Here is a 24,731-nt window from a genome sequence, read left to right on the forward strand (position 1 = left end):
CATAGTAGATGACGGCAGATAAAGACCCGAATGGTCCATCCAGTCTGCCCAACCTGATTCAATTTAATTTTTTTTTTTTTTTAATTTTTAATTTTAATTTTTTAATTTTTTTTTAATTTTAATTTTTTTTCTTCTTAGCTATTTCTGGGTGAGAATCCAAAGCTTTACCTGGTACTATGCTTGGGTTCCAACTGCCGAAATCTCTGTTAAGACTTACTCCAGCCCATCTACACCCTCCCAGCCATTGAAGCCCTCCCCTGCCCATCCTCCACCAAACGGCCATACACAGACACAGACCGTACAAGTCTGCCCAGTAACTGGCCTAGTTCAATATTTAATATTATTTTCTGATTCTAAATCTTCTGTGTTCATCCCACGCTTCTTTGAACTCAGTCACAGTTTTACTCTCCACCACCTCTCTCGGGAGCGCATTCCAGGCATCCACCACCCTCTCCGTAAAGTAGAATTTCCTAACATTGCCACGTTCCTTGGAGGAAAATCAAGGACATGGATGATGTAGTAAATTCTGAATGACGTCCACTGAACTCTGCTAATATAAAAGCAAGTCTTAAGCAAATAAAATAAAAGCAAATAAAAGGTTTTATGCTTAGCTGCTGTCTGATTTCCAGGTCATATTTGTTAGATTTACTGCTTAATCATCACGTATATCACCTTTGCACACCAACAGTAGAATGCTCTGAGCTCATATTAAAGCACAATTAACTGACATCATTAAACAATCACCAGACTACAATGCAAATAATGTCACTTCAAAAAATATATTCTTCTCCATACGACTTCATATCCTGTACAAGAAAAAGGCTGACATTGCCAGTTAAAAACTTACTCATGCAAATTCTGCACAATTGTTTTGAATTTATGTAGAAATTTCAACATTAGTGCAGCATTTGGCTGCATAGACCTAAGACTCCAATTGGCCAGATACCAAAGGCTCCTCTCATGGGCGTGGCCAATTGGAGTCTTAGGCCACTCCCATTGCATCCCAGAATGCACTGGGAAGAAGGCCTAAGACTCCAGTTGGCCCATGCGCCTAATGCCCCTGGGCCAATCAGAGCCTTAGGCCCCTCCTATGTACATCCCAGAATGCACTGGGAAGGGGAAGGTCCGCCATTTTGGAAAAGGCAGGCCTGCCGGCAGGAGGGAGTGGGCATCCCTCTTGCTGACCATCTCCTAAAGGTATGGGCAGGGGAGTCGGGATGTTTAGGTGTGAGGGAGTGTCGGGGTGTGTTGGGAAATGTCTGATGAGTGTTGGGGAGGATCGACAGGGTCGGCGGCAGAAGGGAGTGGGCTGGTTAGACAGTGGTAGGACACTTACCCCCACCTACAATTGGGACGCCATTTATAGAATTTGGCCCAAATTCTCTTTTTGATTTAGAATGGACGTCTGCATTGCATTTAAATCAAGTATAACACAAATACAGTGATTAAACTATGTATCTGAGACAAATCTTGCAAATCTTTAAATACTGAATTTCCTCGAGTAAAAATGATCATATAAATACTTAAAGATTTAATTAACATTGTGATTTTATGATGAAACTCCCTGTTTAGTAGAGATTTCTTTATACATTTATAGGAATACATAAGTCAAAATCTTGGTGTTAGTGGGTAATCAATATACAATACTCAAATATACTCCACTAAATTATATTAATGGAGTATATTTGAGTATAGGAATACATAAGAACATAAGTCAGTTTACATCAGTGAATGTATCAGAAGTAATACACATTATGCTAGAAAATATTCTCTTCCATACAGATCCTTCTTGAAAGTACACAAAATATTTATCAACATCGACCATACCAAACTCTTGTCTGCAATAATAAAAATAATAGCTAGGTTTGTCTGTCAAGCTGCAGTTACTGTTTTATAAATAAAAAAACTTGAAGCAGTGACTAAAAATCCTAATGAAAAGATATGGCTGAATTAGAAAACGGACAAAGAAGGGTCACTAAAATGATGAAAGTGAGTGGAACGGAGAAACAGCTAAAGAGGGGAATTTATGGCTTTATCTGTTATCTACTATGTAACACGATAGAGGTTTATAAAATGAATCGCTTGTTTACTCTTTCCAAAACAAAGGCTAGGGGTGCATAATAACACTAAGTACTGTAGTGCATTTTAAACAAACTGGAGAAAATATTTTTTTCACTCAGTATATATGTTCTAGAATTTGTTGATAGAGAATGTGATAAAGGCGCATAGCAGGGTTTTAAAGATAAACACATACTTGGCTATGTCTGAAGATGACCCAATAATTACCGATCTCCTTCCTGACAATTTCAAAATCCTTACACTAAACCGCGAGGGAAAAAAAGGAGGAGAATTAGCAATTCTTCTCAAAGAAGGATTCGAGTTCGAACTTATGAACTCCAAAACATCCAACCAACTAGAAATCCTAGCCTGTAAAATCAGTAACATCCACTTAGAAGATTCCCTCTCATGCATACTATTCTACGTCCCACCGAAAAGTTGGTCAAAAGCCAAAGAGGACTTTTGCGAATTCGTCATACACAACTCTCTTAGTTCCTCCTACAATATTATCGCAGGAGACATAAACATACATCTCGATGAAGAGGACAACACAGACACAAAAGAATTCAAAAACTTCCTATCCTTACTTAATTACAACCTCCCTCCCTCCGCACAAACTCATGAAAAAGGCCACCATCTAGACGTAGTAGCCATGTCCACAAAGGAACTCCCAGACCCCACCATCTCATTACCAGGAGGCACCTGGTGCCACTACATCTGGTCCGATCACTTCACTTTCTACTTCAAGCTAATCTGGTTCCAACGAAAACAAATTACCCAACCAAAAATAAAAAAAGAACATCTCACGAGAGGCCACATCAACCCAGATAACTACTGGGCGCAATATAAACTACAAGCAGAGATAAAGGAAGTAGCTGATTTTTGGGATCACTGGACCACTACCAGCACCTGCATTTTAGACAACATTGCACCTAAACATACCAGTAAAAGTAATGCAAATAAATATAACAAATGGTTCGACATCGATCTCCTAAAAATGAAACAGTTAGCCAGACATCTAGAAAGAAAATGGAAAAAACAGGAGAATTATCAGACCGTAATAATTGGAGAGCCAATATAAAAACCTACAAACAACTAATAAAAGATAAACGCAAAGCATTTTACTCAAACAAAATAATTCATCCTGCAACAACTCACGAGGAGTTAATACAAAAGAGCAATCTGGTTACTAACCTATTTGACACCACCCGCTACACTCTACCCACACACAACTTTAAATTACCTTCGGCGAACGACCTAGCCCTGCACTTTGACTCAAAAATTAAAAAACTAAGAAACAGTTGCCCAACAGAAGAACCTAATGAACACCATATAGCTAACACACAAGGAAATGAAATCCCTGCAGACATGTTCTGGGATTCATTTCAAGACATAGATTGGAATAACTATACCAAATTATACCACAGATACTCCAAATCATACTGCTTCCTGGACTCATGAGCCCCGGAAATCATGAAAGCGGCACCACTTGAATTTAAACTATCTCTACTGCACTACTTAGCCCATAACCTGAAAAACGGAAAATTCCTCACCAACAAAGGCCACATAATAATAACCCCTATCCTAAAAAATAGCAAAGAATCGTCAGCCCTAGTTTCCAACTACAGACCAATTGCTTCCATACCACTCTTTGTAAGATCATGGAGGAGCTGGTACACTCCCAATTAATGGAATATCTAGACCAGTTCTCACTCCTTCATGAGACTCAATCCGGCTTTAGACCGCTTTTCAGCACAGAAATGGTAATTGCGGCCATCCTAGATTACTTGCACCTACTTTTAAGCAAAGGCCTCAGTGCCCTGATCATGCAATTCGACATGAGCTCTGCCTTTGACCTTGTAGACCATGCGAATTTGCTACAGTGTCTAGATGCTATTGGCATTAGAGGCGAAGTGCTAAACTGGTTTCATGGTTTCCTTTCGTCCCGAACCTATCAGGTTCGCTTCAACAATGATCTCTCCAACACCTGGAGCAACCCATCCGGTGTTCCGCAAGGGTCCCCACTATCCCCTCTGCTTTTCAATATCTATATGACCTCACTGAGCGTTCAATTAACCCAGCTGGGGATAAAATTATTCAGTTACGCTGATGACTTCACAATTATTATCCCATTTGCCAACTCCATCTCGGAAACAATTCCAAAAGCATCAGAAGCCATAAACTTGATGGAACATTGGATGACAGACTTCAAACTCAAGCTCAATACTGAGAAGACAAAATTCTTTATCGCTTCACCGCGCCCTCTTGACACCAAAACCCCACTAGACATCAACAAACATAACTACCCCATACAGCCCACCATTAAAATACTGGGTGTAACTCTGGACCAATGCCTCACCATGAAAGATCAGGTGGACTCCCTAATCAAAAAGAGTTTTTTCACCCTCTGGAAACTTAAATCCATTAAAGCATACTTTGATAACTCTGCCTTCAGAATCTTGGTACAATCCCTCGTATTAAGTCAACTCGACTACTGTAACATCGTCTACTTAGCAATCCCCCCAAATAATATGCGACGATTACAACTAATGCAAAACACTGCGGTCAGACTAATCTTCGGTCTAAAGAAGTTCGATCACGTGACGCCATACTTCAAACAGCTACACTGGTTGCCGATGGAAGCTCGTGTAAAGTTTAAATTCGCCTGCCTCTGTTTTAAAGTTTTCTACGGTCTAACCCCTAAATACATCACTGACCTATTCTCCTTCTCAGCCAACAAACACAAGAGAAGTTCCCACTCGCACTTCGTTTCTCCCCCGGTTAGAGGATGCAAACTAAAAAAACACCATGAGCATCTTCTCTCACATCAGGCTGCTCTATGGGGTAAAGACCTAGAACAACTCCTATTGCCCACCACTTATGAGGTATTCAGGAAACGCCTCAAAACCCACCTATTCCTGAAATACCTAGACAGTTGACCCACTTCCCTCTTTCCCCTCCCTTGCCCTTTCTCCCCATTGTTCCCCACATCCCTTAAGTTAATTCAACTTGTACGTCAACTCAACTTGTACTCCACTAATCTTTTGTAAACCGCATAGAACTTAACGGTATTGCGGTATATAAATTGTTATTATTATTATTATATTACCCATATGGTTTTAACTGAGTGATGCATTTCCAACTTCTGGTTGTTTGACATTAGGATTTGGTATAGGGTTGGGCCTAGGGGGCATCAGTTACGAACTACGGTCCATCCCACTTTACTGTTCCAAAGGAGAGGTTTGGTCTGGGGTTCAACAGCATGACTTTACTCCCAACTTTGAGGGGCCTTAAATCAGAACCATTCAGGGAAGAGGATTGGGGGGGTCACGGATTCATTCTTTGCATTTGCTTAATGTGCGTAGAGTGCTCTGGTACTATCTTCAGGTTACTACTGTAATGATTTTCAGCATTTAAATCACCTCTTTGTACTCTTTTCGGGTCAAAGGAAGGGTCTGGTGGCTTCCAAGGCCTCGATGGGTCTGAGAGTCTATTGCTTCCTCTTATTTGTTGGTGGGCAAGCAAATTTAATATATACATTCACATTTGTAATTAGAGGTTACATCATTATATATTACCATTAAAAAAAGAGTGCATGCATTAGCTTTACTCAGTTGATACTAGCCCTCTGGGTTCCATTTCTTGTAGAGGCTGGTTTTAGTTTGTTTGCAAAACTGTATTGCAAATATATGAGCAAACTTAAATGATGGTACTTTGCTTAGTTTTTCAGCTTACCAGGGTTATAACAGTGGTGTTCTTAGGACTTCTTCTCTAGCAATGGAGAACGGTGATCTGTTTTCAAAAGTTTCGGCAGTGAATTGACCTATTAGGTAAATTTGTAGGAAATAAGAGGGGGAGATGCTGACATTTTTCCGTTCTTCCTATTACAGGTTTCCAAGCTGGAATGTATTCTGCAAAGAAGTTCCTGCAACACCCCCACAGTCTTCACAGGAAGAAATTGGTGCTCTGATAAATGAAGACAAAGATATAAAACAAAAGGTACTGAAAGCAAATCCGTTGGGGAAGATGTGGACACTGGGTGTGAGATGATATATGGCTTAATTTTTTTTTAATATACTTCCCTTCCTTTGGCAATAAAATCTTGATCCCCTGATGTCCAGAGCTACAAGACATATTTCTTTAGGAAACAAGGTTTTCCCTATGTTTTGGAAACTAGATAGCAAAATTTGTTATCCCAGGACTGAACTCTGAGGACTTAAGAGATCAACTCCACAGGTGACCCTTGAGGGGAGGAATGATGACCTAGTGCCTAACCCTCAATTATCCTGGTTCTAAGAGAGGTTGTAGAGGATCAGCAGGCCCACCCCTAGCTCATTTTTTTACTTATAGCAACATGTGAACTACTGTCTGCTTCTGGAACAGGGCATTACTTTGGTAGGATTCTTCTGTCCTTTTTTCTTTTTCTTCCAGGTATAAGTTCTTCTGTACCACAGTATGGCTGGGAAACATTGTATCACCAAAGCTGCTGCTCAGGATACAACTTCTGTCTTTGTACAGAATGTACCGTAACAAAAACGTGCCGACAATCCCACACAGGACTTATGCGCACGGCCTTAAAACAGTTCCTGTTAGCGTTCTGAAGGGGTTTTTTTTTTTGGGGGGGACACCCCCCAATAAACTTCGCGCTCCCGTTGGGGGGGGGAGGAAACCCCCCTATTACGGTGGAAACTGCCGTTTTCCTTCGTTTTTTGGGGTATTTGGCAGTTTTCAGTATAGTGGGGGGAGGGAACCCGCCACAGTTCCCCCCCAATAGGAGCGTGAACGTTTAGTGGGGGGTTTCCCCTCCACACACACCCTCAGAGCGCTAACAGGAACTGTGTTAAGGTGGAGTGCATAAATTCAGTGTGGGATTGTTGGTGCAGGATTATCAGCGCGTTTCTGTCTCGCGCGGTTTTGATGTGCCATCGTGCAGACAGAAAATGTTACCCAGGCATTGGGAGTAGTTCCATGTACAAGCTGTCTTCAGCTTGAGTCCCTTATGAAGGTAAAAGATTTGAGAGAGGAGGTGGCAAGATTGAGAAGCATCCATGAGAATGAGAGCTACATCGATGAAATGGTTCATGAGGTGTCAAAGATTTCCAGTAGTGGGAAGAAGTGCCTGAGGGAAGGCAGCTGGACTCAAATTACGGAACACTGCAAGACTGGTACTGTGACTATTCCCGCCCTTGAACTGAAGAACTGGTATGCTGTCCTGGAAGTGGAGGAGATGAGAGCATCCCAATGAGAGGAAGGACCAGAGCTTGAAATCCCAAAAAGTACTGGATCCATGGCCACTAGGAAGCATAAGGTAGTGGTAGATGGCGATTCCCTTCTGAGGAGTACAGAAGCATTCATCTGCAGACCAGACATGATGTCATGAGAGGTATGCTGTCTGCCTGGTGCCAAAATCTTAGATGTTACGGAGAGCTTGCCGAGAATCATTAAGCCTGATGACTACTATCCAATGCTGCTCATACACATTGGCACTAACAATACTGCCAGGTACCCCTGCGAACGTGTCAAAAGTGACTTTGTGGCTCTGGGAGAGAAGGTGAAGCAGTTAGGTGTGCAGGTGGTATTCTCGTCCATCCTCCCTGTCAAGGGTAAAGGCCAGGGCAGAGAAGCTTGCATCCTGGAGATGAATGCCTGGCTACGTGGATGGTGTCGTCGAGAGCGTTTTGGCTTCCTGGACCATGGGATGATCTTCCAAGGGCTGCTGAGCATGGATGGTGTGCATCTATCAAAGAAGGGAAGAAGTATCTTTGCCAGCAGGCTGGCTAATTTATTGAAGAGGGCTTTAAAATAGAAGTGATGGGGCAGGGTGATCAAAGCTCCCGGGTGAGTATAAGCCCTCGGGTAAGTAAATCATTGAATCCCTCTGCACGGATGGGAAAAGGGTGCAATGTCTGGAAAGCAGTATATACTAATGCTCGAAGTATGAGAAACGAGATTCTGGATCTAGAAGCTGTGATGGAAGAAGAGGAGTTGGATATAGTGGTGATGACAGAGACATGGTTCACAGAGAACCATGACTAGGATGTAGTTATATTGGGCTATAATCTATTCAGGAAAGATAGGGTAGGAAGTAAAGGTGGAGGAGCAGCATTATATGTTAAAGATCATATTAAAGCCACACAATTGTAGGATCTGCAGGGCAAGGAAGAGGCACTGTGGATCAATTTGGAAAGAGGGAATAGTGAATATATTTACACTGGAGTGATATACAGGCCTCCTTCACAGACGGAAGAAGTGGACAGAGATTTAATAGTAGACAATCAGAATATATCTATAAAACAGGGGAAGTCTTGCTAATAGGTGATTTTAACATGCCAGATGTTGATTTGGGGTATCCCTATTGCGGAATCTTCTAGTAGTAGGGAGATTCTTTACAAGGAGAACTGTTCTAGCAGTTGGTAATGGAACCCACATGGGATGGGGTCATACTGGATTTAGTGCTTACAAACGGGGAAAGTGTTTCTGATGTTACAGTGGGTGATCATCTGGCATCCAGTGATCACTGTATGGTACAGCTTAATATTGAGATGGGTATAGAGAGGGCTTATTCAAAAGCAAAGGTTCAAAACTTTAAAAAACTAACTTTGTTCGGATGGGGGTTTATGTCAAGGAATTATTGTCTGGAAGGTGTGGAAATGTGGGCAAAACTGAAAGGAGCAATTGTAATGGCGCAGATCTTTTTTTGAGGCAAGTAAGTAAAAGTAAGAGGAAAAGAAGGCCGTTTTGGTTCTCAAAAGTAGTAGCTGAGAAGGTAAGGAATAAGAGGTTAGCTTTCATAAACTACAAAAGATCGCAAAAAGAGGATGACAGGCAAAAATATCTGGAAAAGTTAAGAGAGGCGGGTCGTGTAGTCAGGAAAGCAAAGATACAAATGGAAGAAAAAATAGCTGACACGGTAAAACATGGAGACAACATTTTTTAGATATATTAGTGTTAGGAAGAAGTGCAAAAGTGGCATTGTGAGACTCAAAGGTGAAGGGGAGTAGTAATATGTAGAACCTGATGAAGAAAAGGCCGAATTGCTTAACAGATATTTCTGTTCTGTGTTCACGGCTGAAGTGCCGCGAGCGGGACCACAGAAGACAAACGTGAATAGGGTTGGAGGAGTAATAGACCCTGATCGATTTTCAGAGGATTGTGTTTGTCAGGAGCTAGCTAAAATAAACGTAGACAAAGTGATGGGGCTGGATGGTGTACATCCTAGGGTGCTGAAGGAATTTAGGGAAGTTCTGGTAGTTCCGCTGGCTGACCTTTTCAATGAGTCTCTTGAGTTGGGAGTGGTACCGGAGGACTGGAGAAGGGCGGATATGGTCCCTCTCCACAAATGTGGAAGTTAGGAAAAAATAGGGAATTACAGGCTAGTAAGTCTGACTTCTGTGGTAAGCAAATTAATGGAAACACTTTTAAAACAGAGAATGGTCGTTTCTGGAATCCTGTGGATTACAGAACTGGAGGCAACATGGATTCACTAGAGGTAAGTCTTGTCAGACAAATCTGATCAATTTCTTTGACTGGGTGACCAGAGCATTGGATAGAGGATGTGTGCTAGATGTGGTGGGTTTAGATTTTAGGAAAGCCTTTGACAGTGTTCCACACAGACGTCTAATAAATAACTGAGTGCCCTCAGGATGGGTCTCAAAGTGACAGGTTGGGTCAAGAATTGATTGAGTGGAAGGCGACAGAGGGAGTGAGATTGTGATATACATCTGAAGCCGAAGAAATCTGGCAGGGACAATACAAGGCAATGATCAATAAGTATCTTTGCTCCCCAGCCCCTCCCTTTCTCAGGTACATATTATGTCATTTTTGAGAAGATATGACCATAAGAGCACACTTTCCATGCATAGACACATCAATTTTGGACAGTTGGTTAATAAAGATTTTTTAGCACAAGCATACTGCATGCAGCAACGTAAGGGCCAGCAGGGTCATGCATAATGCTTGCATTGAACATCTAACTGAGGAAAATTTATTAGTAGTTCCATCAGACACATCAGTACGAGGAGAAATTCCATCTTTTCCGTTGTTGCTCCCTCCCTTTGGAATTCAGTGCCTAACCATTTGAGAGAGACAACAACATCCATGGAGAAATTCAAATCTTTCTTAAAACATTCCTTTTTAAAGACACTTTCCAAGTTTGATTGTCCTTTTTATGGATTTTATAAAAACTTACTTTTAGCCCACTTAAGTTGGACTGCTATGTGTTACCTTTACCTTTTGTATTTGCCTATACCTCTCTCTCTTTCCTTTATTTATGTTGTAGTTCTCCCTTTTTCCATTCATTTCAGTATGTCCTTTTGTCTTATTTGTCCACTGTCTTAATTGATGACGTCTTTGTTATTATTTGTCCTCTCCCTGATTTTATTGAAACTATTGATAAGGCGGTATATCAATTTTTAAATAAACTTGGACAATGTGTCCATGTAAAGATTATTGTTTCGGTTTATCTTTCTTCTAGGAGGAAGTCATCAAACCTAAAGAAACTGAAGCTTCAGAAAACATGGATTCAAAGTCAGCTTCTAGTGGAGAAGAAAATTCATTAGAATGCGCAAAAGATGTGAATCAGGCAAGCTATATTTAAAAAAAAAAAAAAAAAGTAATAATTCAAAATGTATTTTAATGAATTACTTGCTAGAATTCAGAAGCTTTTACTTTACAGTTTACACAGTGTACTCCAAACTGCTGGAAAGATATAACATTTGCTAAGCAGTCTTTCGAATACACGGGCATTCTAATTCCAGTACACAGTATTTCTGTGCTTATAGTATACTTCTCTTATTTATTAACCTCTGTGACTCTGCATGGGGGACCACTGGCTTTAATCCAGTCAGTTTCAAGCAGCATGCTTCAATTACTAGGGCCTCAGATGCACTGAGCTGACTCGGTGAAAATATCTGAATTTACCAGGTTTAAAGATTTAACGGATCTGTGTTGATGTTGAGGGAGTTCCTTGCTGAATCTATTTTGTCATGTAACAATTAAATAAGTTCCCTTGCCTTTTTTTTTCTCTTTCTCTCTGATTACTTAAATACTTTGTGTTGGAACATCTTTTACCAAGTGTTTTGATATTGTAATGATGAGAGGACCTTTATTCCCGAGTGCACAGCATAGGTTAAAGCTACAAACAGTAATTATGTTCTAAATATAGTATTTTAATTACATATACATAAATATAAGCCATCTGACTTTGCTGTGTTGGTCATTGAGTTATTGTATAGTTGGCTGAAAGTCCAAAGGTTCAATAGATTCAACATTCTAACAGTATGTATTTTTATGTTTTAATCTGGATGTTAAAGCAGACATTTCATCTGTAGCCCTTTTCTGGTGGTCTGATTTCTTTGAATTGGGAGCTTTGCCCAGAGCTGTACAGTGGCTATAGAAGGTCTGTGCCTGTGAAAAAAAATAAACTTGAAAATCATTTTATTGTCAAATATAAAATATACAACATAGCATGAAGCATTGGACATTCAAATAGCTAAGAAGGAGTACAATGATCATGCTGTAATGCACCCCAATTACAATTATATAACACAGCTATAACAACAAGCTCCCCCTATCCCCCCACCCCCACAACCAATACCAACACCCTACAGAAGTGTTAACCATCATACTCAAGAATGACAGGCAACAGGAAAACCCCAAACATAGTACAAAGAGCCCATCACTGGGACTCCCAAACTTCCACCAGATGCGGTCAAACTGATGTTCCAAACCATGTTTAAGAGCAATAAGTTTATACATTGTATGCCAACCATGCAATTTGTCAACTACTAGCGTCAGTCCGGCTGCCCTGGCTGCTTCCAGCTAGCAGTCGGAACCAACCGAGCAGCAACAAAAAATAATTTGCAAAAATTCAGGTCTCCAGGATCCAAATTAAGATCATTGTTATAGCGAAGTGCCACCTCCCATGAAGTACGAATCTCCCATCCCAAGATCTTAGATAGGGAGTCAAAAAGGAAAGTCCAATATACCTTGACCCTTGGGCATTCCCACCACATGTGAAGATAGGTCTCTTCTGACCCATTTCCTCTCCAACATCATCCCTTGCTCCCTTTCCCCATACGTGCCTGGAGCACAAGTGTAAAATACCACTGCAGGAGCACCTTATAACCATTTTCAATGATGGGGGGGGGCTTCCAATCCTATAGATGCCACTTGGGACCAAATACCCTCCCATTCCAGAGTCGTAAGCCTCCTTCCTAAATCTTGTTCCCAAGCTGTCACATAGGACAAAGGGACGTGCAATTAATCACTGGTAGATGGCCAATATGGCCCCCATCTGGAGTGGGGCCCGCAAGCTGCTCAAACCTAGTCTTCCCCCCCCCTTTCAACTCCCGAAGAATGCCCGATGATTGCAGATAGTGTTGGATCTGCAAATTGGGAAACAAGTCCCGAGAGAGCAACTGTTACTTAGCCCGTAGTTCCAGGAAGGAGCGAAGCCCCTCCCCCACCAGCATCCCAAAGCTGACCGACACAAACCAAGCCCTTCTCCTCCCTACTAGGTATAAACTCTGGGTTATGGCGGAAGGGGGTAAACCAAGAATACCTCCTGCCCTCCAATAGAAGTCCCCGAACCCCCCTCCATACTCTGTTGTCTAGACCGAGGCAAAATTGCCCCTCCCCCCACAACCCCCCTGGAGCTAGGGTAGATGTAGTAATGGTATCCGAACGGTATCCGAGTGCCTTCCTGCCCAGCACAGGGCGCATCTCCTCAGTTCAGATAGATAGCAGAGAAGCCAACCAGGGGAGGTGGGTGGATTGTGAGAATAGCTGCCTGTTGTCGCTGGATAACATCTGTTATGGTAAGTAACTGTGCTTTATCCCAGGACAAGCAGGCAGCCTATTCTCACATGTGGGTGACCTTCAAGCTAACCAGAATGGGATGGAGGGAGGGAGTGTTGGTAACTTAGGAGAATACATTTTGTAATACTCTCTGGCCAAAATGGCCATCCCATCTAGAGAAAACATCCAGACAATAATGAGAGGTGAAAGTATGAACCGAGGACCAGGTGGCAGCTTTGCAAATTTCCTCAATAGGAGTGGATCTGAGGAAAGCTACTGAAACCGCCATGGTTTTGACTTTGTGGGCTGTGACTCGACTCTGTAGATGCAGTCCAGTCTGGGCATAGCAGAAAGAGATACAAGCAGCCATCCAGTTGGAGATGGTATGCTTAGAAATCAGATGTCCCAACTTGTTTGGATCGAAGGAGACAAAAAGTTGAGGAGCAGATCTATCTGGTTTGGTGCGTTCTAAGTAGAAGGCTAAAGCACGTTTATAGTCCAGAGTATGAAGACCTGATTCTCCAGGATGAGAATGAGGCCTTGGAAAAAACACTGGAAGTACAATGAATTGATTGAGATGAAATTCAGAAACCACTTTAGGTAAGGATTTAGGATGAGTACGGAGGACCACTTTGTCATGATGGAAAACTGTGAAAGGTGAAGCAGCAACTAAAGCTTGCAGCTCATTGACCCTTCGAGTAGATGTGAGGGCAATGAGAAACACCACTTTCCAAGTGAGATATTTCAGATGAGCCGAATCCATTGGTTCAAAAGGAGGCTTCATCAATTGAACAAGAATCCATTGGTTCAAAAGGAGGCTTCATCAGTTGAACAAGAACAATATTGAGATCCAAAACCACTGGAGACGGTTTGACATTGAAAAGTCCTTTCATAAATTTGGAAACCACCGGATGAGCAGAAAGAGGTTTCCCTTCAATAGGCTGATGGAAAGCAGCAATTGCACTGAGATAGACTCAAATGGATGTAGACTTGAGGCCAGAGGTAGATAAGTGCAAAAGATAATCCAAGACAGAAGACAAGGAGGTATCTCAAGGCTCCTTGTTATGAGAAATACACCACACAGAAAATCTAGTCCACTTTTGATGGTGGCATTGTCTAGTGGCAGGCTTTCTGGAAGCCTCTAAAATGTCTTGAACAGGTTGAGAAAACTGAAGAGGAGTTATGTTGAGAGGTACCAAGCTTGAGAAGTGTAGAGACTGCAGGTTGGGATGAAGTAGAGATCCTTGACTCTGTGTAAGCAGAGACGAAAAAACTGGTAGAAAGTATGGCTTCCTACTGCTGAGTTGAAATAGAAGGGAGTACCAAGCTTGCCTGGGCCACTGAGGAGCTATCAGAATCATGGTGGCATGATCGTTCTTGAGCTTGACAAGAGTCTTGAGAATGAAAGGGAATGGAGGAAATGCATACAGGAAGAGATTTGTCCATTCCAACAGAAAAGCATCTACCTCAAGGCAATGAGGAGAGTATATCCTGGAGCAGAACTGAGGCAGTTTGTGGTTGTGGGGAGATGCAAAGAGATCTATATGAGGAGTTCCCACTGAGAAAAAATGGGATGAAGAGGCGAGGAATTGAATGTCCATTCGTGAGGTTGCAGAAGACGACTCAATTTGTCCGCCAAACAGTTTTTCGCCCCTTGGATGTAGACAGCTTTTAGGAAGGTGTTGTGAAAGATTGCCCAATCCAAAACCTTTAGAGCTTCTTGGCAAAGAGGGAGAGATCCTGTTTCTCCCTGTTTGTTGACATATAGTACATGGCGACTTGGTTGTCCGTCTGAACGAGGACTACCTGGTTTGAAGAAGATGTTGAAAAGCTTTGAGAGCATTGAAGATCGCTCTGAGTTCCAATAGACTGATATGACACTGACAATCCGTGCTGGACCAATAGTCTTGAGTACAGAGACCGTTGAGGTGAGCCCCCAAAGCATAGGTTGAGGAATCTGTTGTGAGGACCTTGTGATGAGGGGGGCGTCTGAAACAGTAAACCTCTGGAGAGATTGGAAGAGAGCATCCACCAGCGGAGAGACTGTCTTAACTAAGGAGTGACTGTAATGTGTCGAGAGAGTGGTTCGCAAGCCTGCGTCCACTGAGAAGCCAGGGTCCACTGAGGAATTCTGAGGTGAAGTCTGACAAAAGGAGTCACGTGAACAGTCGAGGCCATGTGACCGAGTAGTACCATCATGTGTCTCGCTGAGAGTGAAGAAAGGGAAGACACTCTGTGACACAACTGAAGAAGAGTATCCAGACGCTGGTGAGGAAGGAATGCTCTGAGCTGGATAGTGTTCAGGATAGTTCCGATGAACTGTAGATTCTGAGAGGGCTGAAAGTGGGATTTTGGAAAGTTGATTTCGAATCCCAAGCTTTGTAGTAACCACGTAGTCCGTTGGGTCACTACAATAACCCCCAGAGATGTAGAATCTTTGAGCCAGTCCAGGTAGGGGAATACCTGAAGACCATGGTTCCTTAGAACTGCTGCTACCACCACTAGGCACTTGGTGTAGTAACCACGTAGTCCGTTGGGTAACTACAATAACCCCCAGAGATGTAGAATCTTTGAGCCAGTCCAGGTAGGGGAATACCTGAAGACCATGGTTCCTTAGAACTGCTGCTACCACCACTAGGCACTTGGTGAACCCTCTGGGAGATGATGCCAGGCCGAAGGGTAGCACTCTGTATTGAAAATACAGATTCCCCACCAGAAATCTGAGGTATTGACAGGAGGCTGTATGAATGGGAATGTGAGTGTAAGCCTCCTTGAGATCTAGAGAACATAACTAATCGTTCTGATCTTGAAGGGGATAAAGGGATGCCAGGGATAACATGCAAAATTTTTCTTTGACCAAATTTATTAGTACTATACTCAAAAACAAAAAAGAAGGCAAGGTCCACAAAAATATATTACTATATAACAATACAAGGTGGAACCAATTGGATCCTGTATCTAGGCCACTGAATATTTATGTTGAGTCCCCTCATTGCACATTGTATTTCAGCTGATCATACATTCTCCGACTTAAAGTACATAGCTATTGATCATATTCTGGCTAGTCCCCACGGGGGCAATCAGGATAGGAAACTCCTTCAGTGTGAACAAAGATGGATCCATTGTCTCAGAACTGTTGAGCCTATGGGACTCAACATCAATATTCAATGGTCCACCTTTTGGTGACATCTGGCAATGTCATTCTGTGTGTGCTTAATTAAACCTAGGTGGTTTACAAAATATTAAAACAATACATAAAAAAACACAACTGCTCCTACATGTCCTGTCCAATCCACTGACAAGTCCAAACTAATTAATTAGGTAATAAAAAAGCAGTTGCAAATAGTTGAGTTTTAAGCACTTTTTTTGAAAGGCTATCTATTTGCACATAGTTGCAAAAGGCCAGGTAAACCATTCCACAGCGATTGTAGAGGCCCTTGTATATGAAAAGAAAAAAAAGATCTCTACATATATATTCACATATTTCAAATATCATGAATATAGTAATTCACATTCACTCAGAATTGTGTAATCTGACCAGGAGCCGAAGCTCCTATAGCCAAACCCACCACCCAATCACTGTGTATGGAATAGTGACAAACAATAAAGAGTATCTATATAGTGATTATTCAAAAGTAACTTAGCTTTTGGGGTATGAACGGGTCCCTGACTTAGTCTGTGACTTAGTCTGCAAGAGGCCCTTGTATAGGCATACCGCATCTTTACTATCTTTTCCTGGGAGATCAACATTGCAGTGCTTTGGGATAAAATTGTACATATGGATTCTGCTACTAAATTTTCAATACATCTAACAGGATACACGAGCAGGAACGTTATATTCTCCTGGGATACATGAGGCAGTTCCTTCAAAGAGCTTGGATGAAATGGCCTCTCACTTGGCTACAGGAACAGAAAATATTTCCAATTCATCTACCTCCAGTATTTCTTCAGTCTCCCAGCCTGAGTAAGCATTTCAATTTTAATTTTTTTAAAGGTTTTAATTAAAGTATGCTAAAACTTCATTACCTTATGTTGTGACACACCTACCATTGGGTTCACTTTGCTGTGGTTCATCAGCCCACCTCTCTTCAGCATCATTTATCTAAGGACAAGCATGCATAATATTCTCACATGTGGGTGACATCATCCACAGAACCTGGTACAGACACTGCCAAGTGCACTGTTGCTTTAAATAGTCAGTTTAAAGGGCTGTGTCTGATTTTTATGTTGAAACAGACTAAGCAGCCGGTAGAGGCGAGTAATCTTTTTACCCAATACCAGCCAAATCGAACGTTACGTTCAGATGACAGTTTTAGAAGTCCCATCTCTGAAACAAGTGAAACGTGCATGTCACTGTAGTTCGATGGTAACAGTGCACGGGGTTCTGTTTTGGAATACCTTGCCACTTGAAGTTAAAAGGGCTGCCTCCTTGAATTAATTTCAGGAAATTGATTAAAATGGTATTGTTTGAGCAATATTATTCATGCAACTAGGAGAGGCGAGTTGATGTACTATTGAAAAGGATTGTTCTGGTATCTACACTTGATTCTAAGTACTGTAGTTATTTGATAGTGGTTTGTTTTTGTATGTTTTTAATTATGAGTGTATTTTGTAACTTGCTCAGAATTGCAGGATGTCGTGAATAAGAAATTTTTTAATTAAATAAAATAAATACTGTGCGTCTGCAGGTGCCTTCCCTCCCAACATCGGCAAGTGGGATCAACAGTTCTAAGTTTTCTGTGGAGCCGAGAAGCTGTGTCAAACTTTAAAGTCTTTTTTTTTTCCTGCCTTCCCGTCATTATTTTCTTCTATTGTTTTTTACTACTCTGTTCGAGTTTGATTAATTTTGCACTACTTTTCAATTTTTGGTCTTCGGGCCTCTTCGAGACTCTTTTTTGCTCCAGGAAATGTTGATGTTTTTCAGTTTATTTTTCTTTCTTTTTTTCCTCTTTATTTATCAATTTTCAAATTAAATACAAGAATTAACTCTTGTCATAGTAATACAGCATGAATTTAAACTAAGGAAATCTTTATACAAAAGAAAATATTCAAAAGCTCCTTAGACCTCAATCAATGAGAAAGGAATCCCTAATAACTGAACATAAATTTATATTCAAATAATTAATCAAGAAAAAGCTTAACAGCAAAGAATCCCATTAACTAACTACTGTTCACAATTGCTAGACTAAACATTCCCTGTGACCAACTTCTTCAAATCCAAGAAAGCTCGGAGCAGTTCAGGAGAATAACACATATTTAACCCCTAAATTTTTAACTAGGCATTTATAGGGGTAGGCTAGAAGAAATGTACCTCTCAAAGACATTATTTCAGGTCTCATTATAAGAAACAATTTCCTATGTTCCTGTGTCTGTCTAGCCACATCAGGGTATATATAAACTTTTTTACCATAAAACATCAGCTGTGAAGATCAAAAGTATAATCGAAAAATTGCATTTACATCTTGTTCAAAGGCTAATGAGACTAGTAACGTCATTATTTCTGATGCTTCAGATACAGTTGATTCTAAAAGATCTATAACATTTAGAGCTCCTTCGATGTTCAAATTAGATTGTTCAACTCCTGGATCCACTCCTGCTCCTTTTTTTGATGGTAAATAATAAATCTTATTAACAGGTGGTATGCAGTCAGGAGAGAATTTCAGAGTTTCAATAAGATATCTTTTAAACATCTCGATAGGAGATACTCCGAGAGTCTTAGGAAAATTCAAAAGGTGGATATTCAACCACCGATTAAAATTTTCTAATTGTTCCACCTTACGATTCAATTGGATTTTATTCTTAAGTCCAGAAGATAAATCTTGAAGTTTTTCTACTTTGTCATTGACTTATTTTAAGTCTTTTGAAAAATCTTCTTTAGTCCCCTCTAGTTTATGACCCAGAGAATCAACTGTACTTACTAGTGTTGCAATTTCTTGTGAAGACTTGGCCACTGCAACGTTCAGGCTAGAAAGAACATCTCAAATGCTCTCCAATGTAACCACCGGCGGTTTGGTCAGCTGGAAGCTGATTCCTCTATCAATTCCCAGGTCTTCCTGCTCCTTCATTGCTCTCGTGGCTTCTGTCCCTCGATCCAGGGTTCCCCCTGCAATTTCCATTCAGAGCCGTGATTGAAGCAGGATGCAGTGGAGGAACAGCTACTGGGGGAGATAATGATGTCTCCAGGGCAAACTCCTCCAATTCTCCTCGTATGGAGGTAACGCCGCCAACACCCCAGAAATTTCTTCGGGATTCAGAGCAGTCGCAAACTTCCAAATCGACCTCTGCATCGGGGAGGAAGTTCGAGGTGTAGAGGGATCCACCCGAACTATCCCCTTGCGCTTTGTAAGCGCCATCTGTGTACAGGTAGGAAAAATTTCACTGAATGCTCTCAGGTCCGTTCAGGAGCACGAGTGAGGTGCTGCCACCATCTTGGATTCCCCTGACAGTTCTCTAAAAAGAGCACTCTCAGTATATTTTTCATGCAAGCTCCCTGGGCCATCAAGCCTTTGACTCCGTGTCAGCCATTTTTCCCTCTACGTCAAAGAGTGCCAAGCGGCTTCAAGAACCATTTCAGGCTCTGACCCCCCATAATTGCTGTGTTCATTGTCTAGGTCCTGAATGTCGAGCATAGCAGAGGATTCGGGGCCCGACATTCAACCTGCATAGACATCGGCATCAGTATTGACACCTCATACACTGATGCTGCTTAGAGAGCATCTGACATCAGGCTGTGTGCAGAGACAAGATTCAACATCGTCTTCCTCATGCATTGGATGACAATTCACATAAGAAAGCTAAGAAGCATACACGTTCCACTCTTTCTAGGTTTGGCACAGCATCTTCTCAGACTTCCACCACTGTACTTGGACCGGTGCTATTTAACATATTTATAAATCATCTGGAAATTGGAACGACAAGTGAGGTGATTAAATTTGCAGATGGCACTAAACTGTTGAAAGTTTGTTAAAACATGCAGACTGTGAAAATCGCAGAAGACCTTAGGAAATTGGAAAACTGGGCATGCACATGGCTGATTAAATTTAATGTGGACAAATGCAAAACGATATACATTGGGAAGTCATAGTTAACAGATGCTTGGATCCACCTTAGGTTTTAGCACTCAAGAAAAAGATCTAAATATTTTAGTAGTCAATACACTGAAACCTTCCGCTCAATGTCTGGAAGCAGCCAAGAAAGCAAACAGGATGCTAGGACTTATTAGTAAAAGATCAAAGTATTTTTTATTTATTTGGTTCTATATCCTGTCCACCCAGGAGAGCTCAAAATGGGTTACAAGTTTACAAGTATATTAAACTGTAAAAAGCCTCCCTGACGCTTCATGGTGCAACCTCACTTTGAGTATTAGGTTCTCAAAAAAGATATAGCGGAATTAGAAAAGGTTCAAAAATGAGTGATTGAAATGATAAAGAGGATGGAGCTCATCATATGAACGAAGGCTAAAGCGATTGGGAGTTAGAACTTCAGCTTGGAAAAGAGACGGCTGAGGGGAGATATGATTGAGGTCTACAAAATCCCGAGTGATATAAAATGGGTAAAATTGAATTGATTTTTTTCCTCTTTAAAAAATTATGAAAACTAGGGGGCACTTGGTGAAGTCACTTAGAAATATCTTTAAAACAAATAGGAGGAATTTTTTTCACTCAAAAAAATAGTTAAGCTCTGGAAGTTGTTGCCAAAGGATGTGGTAACTAGAATTACCATAGCTGGGTTTATAAAAGGTTTGTACAAGTTTCTGGAGAAAAAATCCATAGTCTGCTATTGAGACAGACATAGGTGAAGTCATTGCTTACAGAATATTGCCAGGTACTTGTGACCTGGATTGGCCACTGTTTTAGAAATAGGATACTGGACTAATTAGACCATTAGACATTCTTATGTAATCCAAAAGACCACCTAGGCATGTGTCAATGATAACCAATTCCAGTACTTGTTTCTTTGATATTTGTGTTAATGTAAACTAAGAATTTTATGATTAGCATGCTAAAAACACAAAAAAGCAAGCTTGGTTTTATGAATGTTGATATTCCTGGGACAGAAGTTTAGCCATTAAGACTAAACTTATAGAACACAGAGATTACTTTTCAGTATATCTCTTAACGCTGTCACTGTGTCTTTCATTGTAGAATAAACACTTCCTTTGTTTAATGAAAACAGTTGACGAGGATGTATGCAATAGTTGGGTCGTAGAGTTTCTACATTGTGTGTGTCTCGGAGAAGGAAATATACAAAGCAGTTTTGTGGTTTGTCAGATCTTGCCCTCGCTAATATTTTTATACTAAAGTTGGAAGCTGTGGTCATTGTGAAAAGAATATATAGAGGCTGAGTATTTATACAGTATATTGGAATAATCTTCCCTGAAAAGAATATATAGAGGCTGAGTATTTATACAGTATATTGGAATAATCTTCCCTTAAAATAAATCGAGGCAGAGTACTTGTATAGACCAGGACTGCAGTATTATTAATGTAATGTAATGAAGCTTTTGTATTCTGCTAACTCTCATCAACAAGTAGTTCAAAGCGGATAAGAAAAGGAAAAAAAAAAGATGAAAAAAGGAATTTTCTAAATAAGTTGTGGGGTTTTTTTTTTTTGGTTTTTTTTTTTTCAAATATTTCTGAGGTGGAAGTTTTGTAAGTCAGAAAGCAAGGATAGCCAAAATTGGACTGCCTGATAAAATAAATTTTTAGAGAATTATATCTGTTATCAAACTTCAGAAAATAATGGAAAAATTAATATACAGCATAGGTATCTGGCTCTTGAAAGCTGAGGTTAGAAGGACATGAAAATAGTCCAAGTAAATATTCCAGAGTGGATCCATCAAACATCTTAAATACTGTACAAGCCAATTTAAAGAGAATGTGGATCTGTACAGGGATCCAGTGAAGACTTATGAGTGGCTTTATCAGATCTCTTAAAATGGAATTATGGAATTATTATGACCGGGATAGCCATGCAAATAGTTAGTCGCAATTGGAAGAACTGGGATAGCCTTAACTTGACTTTTTGGTGGGCAAATTTATGTTTAAGTTATAGGTATGAAAAGATGAATGCGGATATGCTGGAGCATACTAAGAGATTCAAGTTAATTTGGGGCCCATTGTCGTCTTTTATGGATTCATTATAGTTGTCTTTTCCTTTTTCTGTTGGTATAATACACACCAACCCAGGGGGTGGGAGGGGGGTATTTCTTTTGTATGGTTCTATTCCCTTATGAAAATGTTGGTTGAGTGCGGGTTTTTTAATGTTGTATGGATTCTGATTGATTATAAGTGCATATATGATTACTATTATTTGTATAGATATTGTATTGCATTTTTGTTAGTTTTAGAAACCCAATAAAGATTTAAAAAAATAAAAAGGTTTCTTAAAATGAGTTTAGCAGCAGTATCCTGAAGAATCTGAAGCTTAGTCTGTAGCCTAACTATGAGAAATGAGTAAAGACTGTTACAGTAATCCAAATGAGATAAGATGGAAGCCTGTACCAAAATAGAAAAAAGATAACTAATGCTGTATAATTGACAAAAGTTTGAAAAACACTCTTTGAACAATATGATTAATTTGAGACTCAAAAGAAAGAGTAGTATCCAAAATGATACCTAAGACCTTAGATGTATATTCATCCTTTAATGATAGATCATTAGTTATCTGGACTTGAGCTAGCAGAACGATCTAACTGAAATAATTTGGTCTTATCTTGAGCCTAAACCCATCTATTGAATTATAATTCTAAATCACTGAGATAAATGTAGCTACTTTAGTTGAGATAATAGATTGATCCTCACTTACTAGAATGAACAAGAGCATGTCGTCGGCATAAGAACAGAAATTCACATCTATTATTCCTTTCTCTCCTCTCTTCTACTTTCCAAAGTATTTAGATCAATGCTGTCTTGTTAAAATGTTTATTTTATTTTTATTTTTCCTCTAACTCTACTTTTCACTTCTCTATTACCCTCCAGGTACTTTAGTTAGATTGTGAGCCTTCGGGACAGTAAGGGAATTTTTCAAGTACCTTTCTTATTTCTAATCTTAATGTATATTTTCTGTAAACCGCTTAGAACCTAACGGATGTAGCGGTATATAAGAAATAAATTACATTACATTACATCTAGAACAATGAATCCTCAATCAAAAAAGACACGTATACATTAAATAGAATGGGTGAAAGTGGAGAACCTTGTGGAACCCATCAGGGAGGTGTCCAATTTTGAAAAAGCATCATTCATTTTAACAATGGAATGCCTATTAAGTAGGAATTTTCTGAACCATGATAAGATCTATTGGCATTGCAGGCAAAGTTTTAACTTGAATAAGAGAATATCAGTCTATTGTGTCAAATGCAGCGATAAGGTTAACTTGTAGCAAAATGAGGACCTTTCTTTTTGATAGAAAGGACCTGGCTTCAGAAACTAATGCTAATAATGCTGCTTCAGTACTGTGGAAAGCCCTAAAACCGAATTGTGTTGTACTGAGACAATTATGAAGGTCCAAATATTCAGTTAACTGATTGGCTGCTATGGCTTTTGACTTTTTTTTTTTGAGTAGCAAGAGTACTAGCTACCAGTCTACAGGTAGGTAAGCTTTGTTAAAAGTGGCTTTTTTGAGAACAGGAGCAAAATAATGCCACCTTAACCTTAAAGGAAAGTGACCCTGTTCCAAAAGACCATATTTTTTTTTTTTTAAAGTAAGCCATCTATAACTTGAGAAGGGGGCCTTTTGTAAAGTAGGAAGGAAAATTATCCAATAAGCAGGATGATGAAAACGCAGCCAATAAAAGTTTAATCTTGTCCTTTCCAATAACTAATAAAGTATTCCAAGATCTATTAGCGAGGATTGGCTGTAATTAAAGTTGGACTTTTCAACAACTGCTTGCAAATTAGGAGTTATTAGATCCTTGATCTTCACTATCTTATCTGAAAAATAGCTAAGTTAGTTTAACTAGTAGCTGAAGAAAGACTCTCCTGGTTGACCGACTCAGTGATGAAGAGACCTTTTTTCCTTTTCTTTCCAGTAGAGTTCTGTCTGGTTTCCAGAAAATAAACATGGCATTTAATAAAGGATCTTGGAAAGCACGTTTTGTAGTACTTCATAGCTTTCTTATGTTCAGTTAAATTCACATTCTCACAGATGAGCGTACTGTATCTGAATTAAAAAAAGCTAGCCCAAAGGATCCAAAGGAGAGGAAGGGATAGTAGAGATAAGTAGCTGGTGTGGATGGGCAGACTGGATTGACAATGTGGTCTTTATCTGCTGTCATTTTCTGTTTTGTGTTGCTGTGTGATTTTTGATTGGTGACACTGGGACTGATTTAAAAAAAAAAAAACCCCAACAACCCCCAAACAAAACATACAGAATAAGATGACTCGTGCAAAAGGTATTCAGGCTTGCCATCAACTATATAGATACAGTAGCATAAGCATGCTGGCCTTTGTCTTCCTGCCCCTGTGTTTGCAGTGTTGTCATTATATCAAAGTACAACACTGTCCATCAGTTTGTGTGTTCTTGAAATGTTTATATCATATCCTTACTTATATAAAAATTTCATCCTTCTTTATATTTGCACACAGAAGGGTAAAAAAAGTCCATTTATTATTTGTTTCCCTTCAGTGCTATAGAGAATTCCAGTGCCGCTCTCTCTCTGGTCAGCTCTAGTGAAGCTGAGCAGTCACAACCTGACTGTGACACTGGAGGGACACTTGAGGCTGACACTCAGAGTGAGCCTTCCTCCTTTGTCACGCCACCAAAGAGGTGAGTATTGAAGTAGGCTGAGCCTGAATTACCAAAATCAGAATCGTGAAAGATAACATTTCCTTTGCTTTGCTGGCCATGGTCACTTACATGCTCTGCTTGCTTTT

General features: G+C 40.2%; 1 protein-coding gene across 4 annotated transcripts in view; it reads left to right on the plus strand.

Annotated features, from left to right (window-relative positions):
* Positions 1-24,731, plus strand: part of SUCO (SUN domain containing ossification factor) — a 117,503-nt gene that overhangs the window by 12,454 nt on the left and 80,318 nt on the right. For 3 of the 4 annotated variants that reach the window (XR_004540875.1, XM_033960959.1, XM_033960960.1), the window contains exons 2-5: positions 5,949-6,057; positions 10,532-10,639; positions 16,671-16,819; positions 24,484-24,624. Coding sequence is in view for 3 of the 4 variants with exons in the window: in XM_033960959.1 (XP_033816850.1) it covers positions 5,949-6,057; positions 10,532-10,639; positions 16,671-16,819; positions 24,484-24,624 (507 nt within the window). In the remaining variant the exon portion in view is untranslated. The remainder of the gene's footprint in view (positions 1-5,948; positions 6,058-10,531; positions 10,640-16,670; positions 16,820-24,483; positions 24,625-24,731) is intronic. The other variant, XM_033960961.1, reaches the window with a different exon arrangement.

Source organism: Geotrypetes seraphini, chromosome 10, assembly GCF_902459505.1.
Source record: "Geotrypetes seraphini chromosome 10, aGeoSer1.1, whole genome shotgun sequence".
Taxonomy (NCBI): domain Eukaryota; kingdom Metazoa; phylum Chordata; class Amphibia; order Gymnophiona; family Dermophiidae; genus Geotrypetes; species Geotrypetes seraphini.